Source organism: Oxyura jamaicensis, chromosome 1, assembly GCF_011077185.1.
Source record: "Oxyura jamaicensis isolate SHBP4307 breed ruddy duck chromosome 1, BPBGC_Ojam_1.0, whole genome shotgun sequence".
NCBI classification, from domain to species: domain Eukaryota; kingdom Metazoa; phylum Chordata; class Aves; order Anseriformes; family Anatidae; genus Oxyura; species Oxyura jamaicensis.
Genome location: NC_048893.1, coordinates 512,318 through 528,962, shown reverse-complemented (window position 1 = coordinate 528,962; position 16,645 = coordinate 512,318). Strand labels below are relative to the sequence as shown.

Genomic DNA, 16,645 nt, shown 5'->3' with positions numbered 1-16,645 from the left:
GGGCCCCCCCCGGGCCCGGCCCCGGCCCCGAGCCCGCGCCGCACGCCGCGCCCGCCCCGCTGCGCGGGCCCAAGCGGAAGCTGTACAGCGCCGTGCCCGGCCGCAAGTTCATCGTGGTGAAGAGCTACGCGCCGCAGGGCGAGGGCGAGATCCAGCTCAACAGGGGCGAAGCCGTCAAGGGTGAGTGCGGCGGGGCCGGGCGGGGCCGGGACCGCGACGGGACGGGGCGGGGCTGGGCTGGGACAGGGCGGGCAGGAGCGGAGCTGGGGCGGCCCCGCGGGCTCTGGATCCCCGTGGGGAGCCGCAGGGCCTGGGGCCCCGGGGCAGCCCCGGGTGAGGGACCCCCAGCGGGGCCCTGGGCGCCGGTGGGGCCGTGGGGGGCTCCGTGTGGGCGCGGAGCGCTGGGGCTCTGCCCCTTCGGTGGGCGCGGGTCTTGGTGCCAGCCCGGCTGCACAGGGTGCTGGGGCTCCGTGCTTGGCTGGGGCACCAAGGGGAGGCTGGTGCATCTCGGAGCCCTTTCCAACCCAGCCTGACACTGACTTTACACCTCAAGAGTCCACCCTACACGGCCCTGGAGCTGGTCCCGCCGTGGGGCAGGCTGCAGGGCGCTGGCTGGGGTGCGCAGCCCACCAGTTACTGCGCACCACTGGGGGATACGGGCAGCAGGAGCAGGGAGGAAGCTGGTGAGGAAATGCTCTCTAAGCAAAACTCCCAACCACCTGCACCATGGAGCCATGGCGATGCAGAACTGTTGGGAAGATTAGAGGTTTAGAGGGATAATGGGATTGCCCATTATGTTGGGAAGACTTCTTGAAAGGCATGTAAACCCCCGCGGTAGGTCAAAAGTCAGCTTCCAGCAGACAGGAATAAGAAAAGGCTTCCTCTGCAAGCAGGCTAATTCCACAGCTTTTCACAGAAAGTTTAAGGATCTTTTCTTTTCATCTTCCTGCCTCCACTTTTTTGCTAATGCCTCTTACAATACTGACTGGAGCAGTCACTAATCTGACTAGTTGCATTAGCTGTAACATGAATCCGAGCTTGGGAGACAGGGCTTGCTGTTCCATGCTCTGAATCTCTACTTCAGAAGCATGTTAGACCTTCAGAAGCATGTTAGACTGCATGTGCATCCTGTGCTGAGGATGCTGAAAACCTCAGCCGTGGAGGTGACAGTCCAAGCGGACTTGCCTATTGCCCCACCGACGTGTTCTTTTCCCCTCGGCGGAGGAAGAGGTGTAGACATGAAGCATCTGTGATCTGGCTGATGCGCCAGATGGTAATGCTTTGTGCAGTTGGAGTCAACGGTTGATGAGTGGAGCTGCTTGTCTTGTGGTCATGGGATAAAAGTGTCTGCTGCCAAAAGGCTGGAAGGGATTACCAGGTGGACAGGGCTCCTGGGTCACTAGCACCGTTCCCATCTTTTTGTTTTCACCCACTTCTCCAGTGCTTTCTATCACACAGTTCTTCATCTCTTCAGACACTTGTATTATGTAGGTGGTCCTGATGCCAATCCTTAGTAATTGCACCAGGATCCTTAATTCATGTATTCACCTGTAATTGTTTGCTTGTCTTTTTTGTATGGTCTCCAGAGGGAAAGCAAGTTGTGGGACACATTGTGGCGAGGAAAAGGGGACTACAATGGGGATGCACCCTCTGAGCTGGAGGCACTCTCAGCTGGCTTTCCTAACTTGTGGCTGAGAAGGCTTGATAAGAATTGAGAATCACTTTAGTGACTCATTTATGAATGGTTTTAAGGCAGTGTAGATGGGCAGTGCTTAATTATTGTTACATTTTACATATTAATTACAGTGCTTTTGTGATGCTGATTTATTTTTACAAGGCTAGGAATGCTGGCGGTCACTGGACTGGGTGTCCTGTCTCTGCAGGCAGGTAGAGCGATGGCCATAAGGGAAACCAACAGCAGGAACAGAAATGCTGCAACTGGTACTTGGTCGTGTTTGGGGGGCTTGTGTGTGCTGTTAGAAACGAGGTGATCTTCAGCTGGGGGGAGGAACTCTGACACCCGATCTGTGGGATGAAGGAGCTGGGGCAAGTGAAGGTCCCTGAGGTGGTGCTGGAGGTTGGCTGTGAGCTAACAAGGGTGTCAGCGTGTCCACAGACAGGCAGCAGCCGTGAGAGGTGCTGGGAGAGTGCGGTTTGAGATGCTGCCTTGCCATGAAAAGGGGACTACAAGAAAGCTGGAGAGGGATTCTTTATTGAGGAGTGTATTGATAGGACAAGGAGCCGTGGCTTTAAACTAAGAGAGGAGAGATTTAGATGAGATATAAGGAAAAATACTTTACTGTGAGGCGTTGGAACAGGTTGCCCAGAGAAGCTGTGAATGTCCCATCCCCAGAAGTGTTCAAGGCCAGGCTGGAAGGGGCTTTGGGTAACCTGGTCTGGTGGGAAGTGTCCCTGCCCATGGCAGGAGGGGTGGAACTAGATGGGTGTTGAGGTCTCTTCCAGCCCAAGCCATTCTATAAAGAGCAGGGCAGCTGTTGTGTCAGCCTGGGGGAGGTCAGACTGGGCTCCTGAAAAGGATGCACCGGCATGTAGGGACTAACGGAGCCACCCAGCAATCTGGGTGCTGGGGGGCCCCAGAGGGAGTGTTGGAGTGTGGTGCGTATGAGGAGAGGAGCCTGTGGGGAAGGGTGGGAGCAGGTTTGGGGAATGTTATCAAAGAACTGCTGGAGGCAGTTCCTAATGAGAGAGGGCCTATGTCTGGGGAGATGTGCAGTATGGGGAGCTCTGTGAGAGTACGACGTGAGGGAGGAACGTGTCTGAAGGTGCAGGTCTGAGCGAGGGACTGTCCCATGGCATGGTTCTGCTGTGGGATAGGAGCTCTGTGGGGAGGGCAGCGCTGGGCAGGTGGAGGCCCCATGGGACAGGAGGTCACGGGCATGGAAGCCGTGGTAATACCAGTGTCTCTTAGCCGGTGTTAGTGAGGGGGTTTGATAGCCATCAGTTCAATCCAATGAAATTCGGTGGTTTCATATGGTAGGGCTGCAAGGAATTAGTGAGGAGGAGAATGGCAAAACATCTGACGTTATCTTGAGAACTGCAGAAAAGAGTTTGAGGTGGAGTAACACGAGTACCTCTGTCTTGTGTGAGCCACAGGAGGCTTTGTGTGTGGTTCTGTTTGAAGCATGACTGTGTTACAGAGGAAATGTTGATTGTTGGTGTCCCGTCCTGGAGAAAGGCTGAGGATCCTCAAACAGTCCCCAAATGCTGTGTTCAGAAGTTGTGTCCCTTGTTAAAAGCAAGTTGACTCCTGTGAATTTCTGCTTTGTGTTGATGTTAAGCACGGATCTCGTGCTAGATTTGATGGTTGCACTGGATCCCATGCTGTGTGGTGGATTTCCTTGGGAGCTTTCAGTAGGAGTTGGTTTGGTTTCGAGAGCACGGTGAAAGTTAGGGTGCATATCTTGACCGCACAGAATAACCATCCTGGTAGCTGTTGGATGACAAAAGACAATAATCAATATGGGTATTTCATTTGTAAGATAGCAAAAGAATGAAGTAGAGGAGAGTCTGTCCTTGATCTGCTTGTTACTGATAATGAGAAATGAAATGAGATGTGAGAGCCCCAAGCAAAGGGAGAACCAGTAGTCACCAGCCTTGAAATCACAAGGTCACAGGCAGAAGTGGCTCGTGGGCAAGGTACAGCGAGGGGATTCAATCACCAGCCTGGGAACTAGGGAAAATTAGGAACACTGAATATGCTGGTTTGGGAGTCTCTTTTCTTTACACTTTGTGATCAGACACAAGCAACTGTTACCATATGTATCCAGCAGTAAGTTTTCCTATGTGGTGTGGTTCCTTATTGACATTTTCTGCTGCAGTATCGAAGCTCACCCCGTGTGAAATAAATGGCAGTCTGAATTTCTGTTGGCTGTGGGTTATGATCGCGTTGAATTTTTATCGTAGTAGTTCTTAGTTGTGCTGGAGGTTGCTTAGATAGAGAGGATTCTTTCAGTTGTGAATAGTTGTTTTTGCACAAAGGAGGTGGTTTTTATTAGAGGAAGGCTTTGTGGGCTTTGTTTGATGATCAGCCAGCTAGTTTCCTCTGGCCTTTCTTCATCCAGCCAGAAATGTTTGGGAGAGACGGCTCACGTACAGCTCACTCGGGGCTGTGGGATCTGTGCTGTCCCGCAGGAAGGCAGCTGTTCTGGCACTTAGATGCAGGTGGTTAGAGGCCAAATCATTAACAACTTGGAAAATTAAGCCAAAGCTTTACAGTTTCCCCCCAAACTATTTGTGACCATGGTGATTTAGAGCGAAGGGGTGACAAACAGCTGCCTCCTGCGTTATTCTCGTTCCCAGGGCTGGAAGAACAGAGATGGAGCTGGAGTCTCGTGGTCAGGGAGTGGGGTCCCTGGCTCTGTGTGCCTTTGCCATACAACTGCCCGTAAACTGGTTGTGCTCCACCGGTAAATCTACTGAAGCTTCCCTGCTGCTGGTCTGTTTGGGAGGCTGCTCTAGAACCTTCCGCACTCCGTACTTTGTCTCATTTGTTGGTGTGCCTTAGCCTCAGCAGACTGATCTGGCTGTGAGACATCATGTTGCGACCGTGTCCTCGTTTAGAAAAAGTAGACTGACTTTTCATTTCTTAATGAATGAAAGAACTTAGCAGGTATTACCCGTGGCTAGCCTTGTTCTAGTGATCAGCCAAGTAGGAATCCCAGGGTGGCTGTGGCTCTGATCAAGGGTTGTGTGCAAGGCCTTCAGTGGTGCTGGAGAGCCGTGTCCACCTCCTGCTGCAGGCTGCTTCCTCGTGCTCCTCGTCTCTCCGGTCTCCTTGGCCTGAGCCCCTCTGTCCTCAGATGCTGACGGACCAAGCGCTCCCCGCAGTAGCAGACCAGGCCAGGTGTCCTTAAGGACCTGTTGCCCCCTGAGGCCGCAGTGCTTGGTGCTCAGTTCCCTTGTAGCCCTCGGACGCTAACCATTCTTGCTTTCCGTTTGAGGAATTCTTTGCAGTCCTGAGGACTGAAATGCACTGAGAACTGTCTTTGACCCCAACCTCATTCGTTTGATGAGAACAGGACTGTGGGAATGGGCGAATGCTGTCTGGGATCTGGGCAGCCCTAAGTTCCTTGGAAGTACTTTGGCACCAGTGTGGATCCCGCCAGGCCTTTGGACAACAGTGGTCACCTTCCCTCCGTGTGCTGGAGGGGAGCGATGGCAGACGTGGTGCACGGCAGTCCCCATCCCACGTTCCAGTGCATCTTTTGCACCAGGGGAGTTTTAGGTTGGATGTTAGGAAGAACTTCTTTACCGAAAGGGTTGTTAGACACTGGAACGGGCTGCCCAGGGAAGTGGTGGAGTCCCCATCCCTGGAGGTCTTTAAAAGACGTTTAGATGTAGAGCTTAGTGATATGGTTTAGTGGGGACTGTTAGTGTTAGGTCAGAGGTTGGACTTGATGATCTTGAGGTCTCTTCCAACCTAGAAAATTCTGTGATTCTGTGATTCCTTTGCCTTGGCTTTACCACAGGCCCTCTGCAATAAGCACGGCAGCCTTGAACATGCTCTGGTGTGACTGGGCGATGCCTTGTTTTGCAGCCCTGTACAGGACATTCTAATTGGGAGGCCACGGTTATGTGCTGTGGGAGCTTGGGCACTGCTTCTGTACTGGTTGTCTAGTGGTCGGTATTTGGAAATTAAAATATTTTTTAGGAATAAGGAGAGCTTCTTGAGACCAAGATAAATTTTCTCCTGCTAGAAACTTTCAAAAATGAGTCATGGAAGAAAAAAGAAAATAAGGATTGCTTACAAAAGTCAAAAGAGCTTGTGTAATTTCTCCCCCATGCCTGAGCAAGGTCTTATCACTGTGTGTTAATTTGTCTGTAATTAGTTAACGTGAGGGTCTCCTGAAAAGGTCATGGTAAGCCCACGTTTGTTACCTGGCTCATGCCCTGAAGCAGAATATATGGTCCCTGTTTTGAGATTGTTCTCCTAAGGCAATTGGGCACAGGCAGCTGCTGTTTCTCTTCTCTTCTGTTTGTTTCAAACCAAACTTCAAACCACTTGAACCTTTTTGAAGAAATTTGTCCTGCATGCAGAGGTCTCGAGGCCAGTCTGCTTGAGCTGTGGGGCCGGAGGGTGGGCAGAGCAGCCAGCTGACATGCCATCGAGCCCGGCACAGCCGTGCGGCGGTCAGGCCGTCCGCTGCCCCAGCAGCACGAGGGCTCGGGTCGTGCTGGGCAGGGGGCTGCTGGTGGGCCTGTGGGAGGTGGGCTTCCCAGCTACGGCCACAAAGTCAGCAGGCTCAGTCATACCCTGCCTGGTGTCACTCCATCTGCTCTCGTTTTCTATATAAATATCTGACCTCTTTCTCATCCCTGCTGTGCTCTTCGTGCCAGTTGTCGTACGACAGGGTGTTAAGTCTGATGTAGGAAAGCATCTGATGTTATTGGTTTATAAATGTTACTCCTCAGTTTGTGCTTTCTTGTCCAGATGTTACGTGGAAGTTCTGTCTTCTTGAAATTCCACTTACCATTTTATATATTTGTTTTGTACCTGCTAAAACAAGCATTGTTTTGCCATTAATGTGCCTCATTCTTTAAATCCGTTCCCACAATTAAGTTTTGTTTATGCCTCTGATCAACCCTTTAGGTCTTCTCTTAAATGAGTTTGGTTTCTGTTACGAATAAATAGATCTTGGTGATTACAGTCTTGGGTGGTATCCTGACGAACCTTGCATCACTTTGGGTTAAGTGATTTAAGATAAAGAGAACATAGAATTCACATACACTGTTTTGCTTTTTCCAGGAAAAACAACCTTTCAAAGTTTAGAAATACTAAACATGTATTTTTAGCTTTAGCTATGAACCATACATTGCTTTCCTCTCCTTCTGCATGTTTATTCACTTCTTAAACGTAAGACACGAAGATGACTGTACGTCATCTCTGGTGTTTCTTTGGAGACGTTGCATGTGCCGAGACCCGAGTTGTAACTGTTCCACTTGTTCCAAGATTATCCTGGAACTTCACCCTCCCCTTTATTGAAGAGAGGGATGACGAGCTGGGTTGCATCGTGAAGTCACAGCATCGAGCTCTTTGGTGCTCGCTCTTACAAGACCGTGTAGCTCCAGCCACGTGGCTGTGCTGGGTCAGCTGCTGTGCTCCTGGAGAAGCTTTTGGTAGAACAGCATTGGCCTGGGCCCGAGTGCCTGAACTGTCCCGCCTGGATAGTCGGTACTTGGGCAGCCCTAGGCTCCAGGGTGGAAACCACTTTGTAGTCGGCAGCCTCTTCTGTTCAGAGCTGGCTGCAGGCTTGTGGTGGCTTTGGATTATGCCCACTACTGCAGCATAGCCTAGAAGGAAAGAAAACCAAAAAGCTGGGGTAGGAGTGTGGGGGTTTAGCTCTAAGGATCCCGCTTTCCTGACAGCTGCAGGTGATCAGCAGTCCGTGGGATGCTTGCATCCACCTGGGCAGCCCCCAGCAGGGGGGCAGGTTTGCACATTTGGGCTCTGAGCAAGTGCCGCAGATCACAATGCAGTGAGGTACGTTAAGACAGTGGGAGGAGGGGAAGGCAGCTTACTTGGTTCTTATAAAATTTCTGAAATGCTGTTTATGGTCTAATATCGATCAAGAATTAAGAAGAAGATTGGGGGGATTGTCTATTGAGGACAGTGCAATAGAAAGAAGTGTCAGAATTTACTTGAGTGCAAAGAAGAAATGTAGATTCCCTGGGGACATGCAGAACAAGTAATCCCTCTACAATTATTAAAGCTGCCACCAGTTGGCATTATAAACTCTATTTTTAGTAATCCTAAACTATGGCTAGAAAAATTGGTCTGGCCTAAAATTTTCTCATTCAAAGTTTAATTGTTTGCCACAGATCAGGCTGTGCACACTTGGGCTTCTTCAGTGTAATCTGAAGGAATTCTTGCTTGCACATCCTTCCAAGCACATCCTTGCTTGCCAGAGGAGGTATTTCTGGGCACTGCAGCAGGGCCCCGGGGCGCAGGGCTGGGGGTGCTCCAGGAGGGTGCAGAGCTGGAGCTGCTAACAGCAACCCCAGCACGATCCCTGTACGAAGCGGGTAACGTACGGGTACGAATGCAAGTGAGCTGCATCAGGGCTCAGTCTCAGAGTTGCATTTGAAGGTGGTATCAGACATCAACACCTGTGATGCTGCTGGAGCTCTTAGGATGGTTGTTTGGAGCAGACTCCAGTGGTTGCTTGTTGGGTGGATAAGATACTATCTTAAGAACATTTTTAAGCTGAGGGTTTTTTGTTTGTTTATTTGATTGTTTGTTTTTTTGCCGTCACTAGCAACAAAACTTATCAAAAACTCCTTGATCCTGCATTTCCCTTTCTAGCATTTTTTCTGTGAAGGAGTTTAATACCGAGTGTTTCTATAGCTTCTTCAGGACCAGGAAGGTCCTCAATTTACTGGAGAATCTTTTCCTTTGAACCAGGGTCAGGAAATTCTTTCTGGTCCTTCTTATTTTTTTCTACTGGGAAGGTCATGTTGAAAGAGATGGGAAGAAGCCAAGATGCGGCTGGTTGCTGTAGCCTGATATGAGAATTATACAACCTCTCGGGATTGATGTCTGTCATAAGTCCTGCCTTCTGCTGTGCTAAATTTCTTTGAGTTTAGGGCAGGATTTTTCCACTGAGATTAGTGTTGCAGGTCAACAGCACGGTTTCTGGATTGTTGGTTCTATAAAACTGAAAATGTCCAGCTGAGTCTAAATAATCCTTCTGGAGAGGAAGGATTGGAAAATGGAATGAAAAATCACAATCAGAAAACAAAGGGAGGATTTAGAGATGGTGTCAGGCAGAACAGAATCAGGATCTCTGTTCCCTGCTAGGGACAAAATTGGCCTGAACTGTTGTGGTCCGTTTGTCTCCATCTTTACATTCAAAGAAAAAGTTGCAGAGATCTTGCTCATTTATTATAAAAAAACATCTCTAAAACTTTTTGATACTTTTTTTTCTTCAGCATTAATTCCTCTGCCAGGGAATATTAGTCTTCAGAACTTGGGGGAACTTTATTCAGACATCAGCTATTTTCAGTTCCAGCTTTCTACAAAGATGCTCATTATACATGTAACACCATGCTGGTGAGATAATTAGGTGGTGAAAGCATAGCCATATAAGAGAGTTTTTATTAATGGGAATCACGTGGGTATGCAGTGTCCTGTTGTGCCTGTTTCCCACACAGGATTCAGGTCTGCTGCCTGTGAGTATTCACACTGAAGCTTTAAAGGGTGTTTGAAAACCTGTAGGTCAAGAAAACTTTCCTGTGATGTTCTGAATTTTTCATTCTTTTTCTGCGTGTTTTAAGGGAAATTCTTCTTTCCTCTTATTAAAGAGAATGGTTATCATTTCCTATGTCAACATCTCTGTTTGCATAGATAGCAATGAGTAACGTTGCCTTAGTGTCTTTTTTAAATGCTCCGAGATGAAATTCTTAGTGCTTTGAAATGCTATTTGAAAGTCATATAGGTACCCAGTGTGAGATTGGATTATTGCACATTGCCTTAAAAACGATAACATTTGTGCTTGGCATCTGCAATGGTATGTTGAGAATTCTTACCAGCTCATCACTGTAGGAGAGGAAGCCTTGTTGACAAGTCAAAGAACAAGATGCCATCAAAGCTCTTACTTCCATAATGGAAATCTTCTGTTTCCCACTCTTTTCTTGGGTACCTGTTATGGTTGGCTGTGTCGTGAGCCCAGCAGCAGGGGGTGAGAAACAGAAGGTTCACCACAGACTTTATTGGGATGGTTGTACTTGGCCTGTGTGTATCAGTTCAGTAGCTGGACCCAACCGTGCTCTTCTCAGGGGACAGACAAAACATACATGCTCGAGCTTGACTAGTACAGAAAATGTCATTTAATTGTATTAATATTATTTCCAGCAGGTTATTTGGAATGGCTTTAGCTCTCTGTTTCCTTTTTGCATCTTGCTTTTGGATAGACTTTTTCCTTACAGGATTTTTTTCTCTTGAAGGTACACTTTTTTGCTGTTGTTTTTTGTTTGTTTGTTTTACAAAATTTTTAACCAAACTTATGATGCAATTTGTTCTTCATCCACTGGTTGCTCTTCTAGCATTGTAGTACTTACAAGTGCAAATGCCTGGGGAAAAATGTAAAAGTAATCCTTTAATTAAACACTGTCAGTGTTTTTCAGGAGGTGTGTTTGGGGGGTGTGGAGTTATACTCCTGAATGCCTTCTGAAGGTCCTTCTCAGTTTCCTATGCTTTGCCTACATCCGAATTCTACAGCAAAGAGAAATTTGTCTCTTAACTGTGCAATGCTGAACAGTGTGTTTGAAAGTATTAAGAATTTAAAGAGCCTTCCTGAGTGGCTGCTGAGCCAAGGTACTTGTCAGAATAATAGCCAAGGTTATTCCCTCCTCAGTTTCTTCTAGCAAGGTACAGTTCTCAACGTGGTGACATTTTCTGCTTGTTGACTCGGGAAGTGCAGGACAAATACAAATGTCTCATCTCATCTACCACATGCTCCTCTGCTTCCCACATCTGTCAGATGCACTTTCGGGACAATCGGGTACTGACAGCTAGCATCGCCTCTCTGTCTTAAATCAAATTACAGTGAGGTTTGCTTTAGCTGCTGAATGTCTTCAGTCAAATCCCTGGCAGGTGCTGTTTGGTACTACCCAGCCATCTTCCTGTGGGCACAACCCATCCCATCCCTAGGCCACGCTGACAAATTGAGCTGTTCTCCCTTAGTTTAGGACCGTCTTTGGCCTGTCCCAGCTGTATCCTGGGCACTGGCTTCAGCTGCCCTCACCAAACAGAGCTCCCTGGGGCCCTGACCCGCTGGTCCTCAGCGGCCAAGTGGGCCGTTCTGCTCTGTTGTTACTCATTTGTGTGTTTTTGTTTTGTATTTTTAAACCATGAAATAGCTTGAAATTTGAGTTAGGTGGTGAGAGAATTTACGATAAGAGAATTTGCCTGTTTACATTCCCAGAATTTTATTTATGTATCTCTGTGCCTATACGTACATAACTTGTCCCATCCCTCACACCCTGACGTCCCGCAGCAGGCTGCACGCAGCCCAGCAAGCCCCGTGCAGACCCCGCAGTGCTCGTGCTCATCGCCTTTCCCTTCCCTGTTGCTTACGAGGCTCCAGCTGACCCCTGCAGCGCCGTGCCCGGCAGTTCCCTCGCTGCCTGTCACTCTGCGACCCGGGGAGCTTTGGCCTTCATTGCTGCCTCCATGATGACCTGCTTGTTAACGTTGGCGTGCCTGCTCGGTGCATTGCCTTCCTTGTAGCTTGGTGTCTTTTATACTCAGCAGTTTTCCACCAGGTGACGTGGTGAATCAGGTGTTTTCTCATCCTGTATACCTGGGCAGCTAAAGCGAGCTGTCCCAGCCAGGTGGGTTGTCTCCTGGATCCCTCTGTGTTGAGCAGTTTCCCAGTAATAAAGGGACTACTTTTTCCCTCCCCAAGCTAGTTCCCCAGCCCTGGGAGTTTTTCTTCTGGAGTGTTTTTTTGTCTGTTGCACTTGAGTTATTTCTATAAAGAGCAGAGAGTCTGATTTCCTCCCTCCCACATCTGCGTTCTGTAGGGTTTCTCTGGGTGACCTGACAGATTTAGAAAGGAGCAGCATAGGTAGAAGATGTATTCTGCCACAGTCCAGGGTCTTTAAAAGCTCTTACTTAAGCTGTTCTGACTCCATCGGGGCAAAGTCGCCTCTGAGCATGTCCCTTAGGGCACAAAGCCTTAACGTGAGGTGGAGTGGCTGTTCCTGGAGAGCCCCTGGGGGTATGGGCATGAACCGCCTTGGCTCAGCTGTCCACATGCATGGGCTGACGTTGGGATCAGGGTAACCCCACTACTGCAAACCTGCTGTCGTGTGTTGAGCACCGTGTGAATCCCCAGAGCCTCCGTGACGGGTCCAGAGGGATGCTCTAGGCTGTCAGGGATGAGAGGGGGTGATTCATCTGTCTGCATGTGGCTGTCTAATGTACACAGCTACACCTGAGATGGTTGTCTAGACTCCCTGTAGTCAGTGGTAAGAAATAGCTCTTCCAAAGTGCAATTTATCTCATCCCGAGTTAGACATTTAAAATAAGTCTGATGAATCACACCCTGAAATAGGCTATTTCTCTGTTGACTAGCTCAGATATAGATAGCCTTTTAGCTCTCTCTTTCATCTGTCTTGACCATTAGCCGTGGCTATTGCAAACCATAGCAAGGGTTTGCTTGACTTCTGCATCCGCTTTCTGTCCAGAAATTGTTCTGCTGTTGTCGTAACATCCGGCTGTGGAAGTTAATGGAAAGGGCAGTCATCAGTCTGACACTCCACACCTATCCCAAGTGGGTATTAACTAAAGACATTGGTCTTCTCTTGGAACCAGCACAATGTTCCTTAATGAATCATACTTTCACAGCATAGACTGCTTTCCATGTGGCCGAAGCATTGCTTCGCAGAGGGAGCGAGAGACAGATGTTCATGGCTGTCTCAGTGCACGCTGCTTCATTTCAGTAGTGAATTCCTATCTTTAGTCTTTTAAGGGTGAGGTTAATTAAAGGCTGAACAAACCTGCTGGTGGGTGTCCTTTGCATAAAGATCAGATGTGTTTCTGTTCGAGGCTTTCCAGCTCTGGAGAGGTGAGACTGGCGCTTTAGCAGCTCGCTCCCAAGGTGGAGCTCTGTTGTGTGACTGTCTGGGACTCTGCTGGCACAGGCTTGCCAAATAATCTGAATCCTCAGCTTTGGGGAGAAGCGTGCCAGCAGAAATCTCTGTGCCTGACAGTAACAGCTTGCTTTGAATCCAGCCACATGTTTGTGGATTAAATATGGACCTTGGGTCTAACACCTGTAAGACACACCAGGGGCTGCCTCTTTGCTATCCAAATGATGCGTCACAGTCCCTTAAAATTAGGGGCACGGCTGTCACATCAGCTGGGAGTAGCTGATGGGCATGAGGGGTCATCCTTAGTGTGTTTGTTTCTTGTCTTGATTAAAAATTAGTAATGATCCACATACGCTGCGCTTTGTTTAAAGCTTTCTGTCAGATCATGTGCGTGTAGTAGCGTTCTCACTTGATCTCCTGCTGCCTGTCAGAAGAAGCATTTCCTTCTCTGTGGGCTTGTGATTGATATACTTGAGTAAAATGTTGGGACAGTTTAATACAGTCTGCTTACAGACTGGGCAAGAGATGATGCCGCTGCCTTTGTGAGCTGGAGAGTGTCAGCACATCAGTTATTAACCCACAGAAAGCCTTAGGGAAGGAAGGCTTGAATCTGAGCCGAGTCTTGGGAAGAGCTCGGGTGCGATGTGATGCAAAAGCTAAACCCAGGGCCAGATCTTGCACCTTGTCCTTGGGGAGCGTGGATGGATGTCTCAGCAGACTTCTAGCAGGCTGATGGAGAGAGCATCTATTGCCTATTTCTAAAATGTAAGTGATGATGATTTTCTGTAAGTTCTGTTCATTACCTCTAAATAGTATTTAGTTAACTTTTAATTGTAAGAATAACTGTAGTTTGTTAGGAGCACAAATATTACGGTGTAAGGCAGCTGTTTAAAGTTGTAGCAGGTGACACGAGGGATGTCCAGTGCTCCTGTACAAGTTCACACACCTGCAGAACAGCAAGGAGCCCTTCCACTTAACAGCAGTGGTCATCTGGGGGCTGTGTGAGCCAGGAAGAGGCATTTCTGGTGTCAGCTTTTAGTACCACGGGTCTGTCAGGGCAGTCGTGAGCTTCACATGGCACCACAAGGCATGTGCTTAACCTTGAGTCTTGTAAGGGCTTTGGTGCGTGCTTGTGGTTGTCGGCCCCGTGCCCAGCCCTGTTCTCACCCTCCTGGGGTTGTTTCTCAATGCAGTAGCTGCTGGGTGAGACTGCGTGGTGGCCAAAGTCAGGCCAGCTGTAATTGCACCTTCTGGTTTCACAGGAGCACTGCTGGCCTTTAAGTTAATGAGAGTTTTCTTTGCACTCCTCCTCAGCTCTGTTCTGTGGCCCTAACATCTAGATCTACTGCTGGGATTTGGTGACTTGTTTAGCTGAATCTTTTGATTGTTGTCGTTCTTGAACCCAGGGAGTTCTTGTTAATTGGCTGTCTGCGGTGAGCATTTGCACAGTGCTGACTGTTGAACATCTGCTTATCAACACTTTGGTCATTTGAGATTTTCGTTAGGTACCACAGTCCTTTTTTTTTTTTTTCCTCCTTCTTCAGGCCTTCGTTATATAGGGCACCCAGAAGAGCTGGTCCATGCTGCCCTTTGTAATAGAACAGTTACAGCTGTTGCGGCCTCTGACTTGGAACAAAAATAGTTCATTTAGTTCAGTTCATTTCTCTCCTCTCCCAAAGCTATAGTTATCATAAAAGAAATTATATTCACTTTAATTCTGCAGAAGAGCATCCACTTATAAATATGACTTGCTGTAACTAATACATTTCAGTACAGATCGCTAATATAAATTAACTAATCTTTTGGTACATCAGAATCTCAGCATTGTAATACATTTTTTTTATCAGTGACAGGTAGAAGGAGGTGATGCACCTGGTGATACAACTTTACCGGTCTGTACAAGGTGGTTGGGGTGTGTGGGCATCTTTCACCAATGTTGCTATTTACAAACTTTTGGTTATATGGGTTGTAAATGTAAAATCCCATGGTTTGGTTTCTGGGTAGTGTTTTTCCTGGGTCCTCTGGGGAAAAAGAGTTTCCATACATTCCTCCATTCACACTGAGATTTCAGTAGGCTATAAATCAGGGAGAGTTAGAGGGCACCTTTAGATACGCACATAAACAAGACAGTATTTATTCTAAATTCTTTTGAAATGCTCTCTGGGTTTTGGGGAGTGTTTGTGGTAATTATTAGTCAAATTATTCTGGCAATACGAGATTGGCTTGCCTCTTGCCTTGGCTGCAGACAAATGTGATAATGTGGCGAAGATGTCTTCCTGCCAGATGTAATGGCAAACAAATTTGGGGCTAAAATGTATTTTGCAGATGACCTCTATAGAAAACCTGTTGGAAATCAGATTTGCGATTTTAGCAATACACAGTCTGTCTTTCCTTAGAAACCACTTGAATTAGTAAGACGGTCAAGTCAAATGCATTTAGTTGTGCACTGAGCTGGCAGCTCTCCCTATTTACCTTCCAGAATTAGAAAAAGGTTCATTAATTCAAGTCAGCATCTTCTGTGTGCCTCCATTTGACCTTAGTAGTGTCCCAGTTTTTGGCTATGGGGGCACACAGACCTATTATTAGAGGGAAAACTCAGGTGTGAACTTGCCAGGCTTTAGTTGCTGCAGGACTGATATGCACTAGGATAACTTGGATTTCTTCTCACTGAAGGAGTGCGAGTACCGTGTTCACGGCAATGTAAGTCTGCGTCTGGACAACTCTGCAGAGCAGCTGAAGCACTAATGGCCTGTTTGCATGCCTTTGTGTTTAAGAGCCTGTTTACGTAGCCAAGTTGTTAGGCATCTGGAGAGCTGCCTCACGAACCTCTGGCTCCTCTCCTTACTGCTGTATGCTCTTTGTACCTGTCAGTTTGACTGTAGCAACAGGTTTGAAGGGGCCATGCATCTTTTATGGTATGTCTCCTTTTGTTATTCCGCCTGTTCTGGGGATCTGTGTTGTGGGTGCTGACGGCGTGGTGTTGAGCAGGTCCCAACATCCCAAGATGCAGCCGAGCTGAGTCCGAGAGCTCGGAGCAGAACCCGGGAACAGGCGGGCCTGAAGCACCTGGAGGCAGGGGCTGCGGGGCCAGCCAGGTGCGTGCAGCCTGAGGACTTTGGTCTGGTGTTTCCAAATCCACTTTTGAGATGAATGCATGTTTTGCATCCTCATGATTTACACAAGGACGGTTCTGAGGACCCTATTATCTGAAAGTACAGGACTGTTTGTCTCCTCTGGAGAGCATCAAGGCATGTGCGGCCATCATCCGCCACTGCAGAGTGCTTATATACACTTAGGTTTTCTTCAGACCCTTTGGTTCAGGAGGCTGCTAGAAAGCACACCCAATCTTTTCCTCGTGCTTACTTCCCTGCCTCTCAAGGGACGTTCCCTGACCATGGCTCCAGCCTCGTGGTGGTGGTTTCCCCGCAGGTGCAGCGGGAGCCATCCCGGTCGGTGCCCAAGCAAAGACCGTGGGCACGGAGCGGCTGACGGCAACGTGCGGGGCTGGGCCCGGCACGAGGCCTCCGACCCGCGGCACCAGCCGGCTTCTGGCCTGGGCACCAAACGGCGAGCTTTAGGGCGCTGTGCTGTCCCCACACCGCACCGCCACGTCCCCGGGCTGGGCGGTGCAGGAGCTGGCCCTTGAGCCCTGGAGTTAGGGTGGTGACGGGGAAGAGTTTTGGTGTCTGAAGGTGTATCTGGACTTAGCAAAGCCAGTGAGGAAAGTTTGCCTAGAAAAAAGGAGTTGGAAGTGTAGGCATTAGTATGTTTCTGGATGGCGTGATTACTCATTCAGAGCTGGAACCACCTGGAGCCTCTTGAGGACTTCAGTGGACAAACCAGAAGGCATCTGTCTGGGTTGAGGTTCCAAGAAGCCCAAAACCAACATCTGGCACCACTCAAACAGGGCATGCCTTCTGGGACAGGCATCTGGCCGTGTCAATGGCATGTCAGTCGATGTGGAGTTGCTCCTGTGCACGGTGCATGAGTTCTGAGGGAGGGAAGGATTGGTGGGTGAGCAGGGTGAGGA

The 16,645-nt window shown here is 48.6% G+C and overlaps 1 protein-coding gene across 1 annotated transcript in view; it reads left to right on the top strand.

Annotated features, from left to right (window-relative positions):
* Window positions 1–16,645, top strand: part of SHANK3 (SH3 and multiple ankyrin repeat domains 3) — a 352,775-nt gene that overhangs the window by 162,053 nt on the left and 174,077 nt on the right. The window contains exon 15 of the mRNA XM_035335012.1: window positions 1–180. Coding sequence (XP_035190903.1) covers window positions 1–180 — 180 coding nt within the window. The remainder of the gene's footprint in view (window positions 181–16,645) is intronic.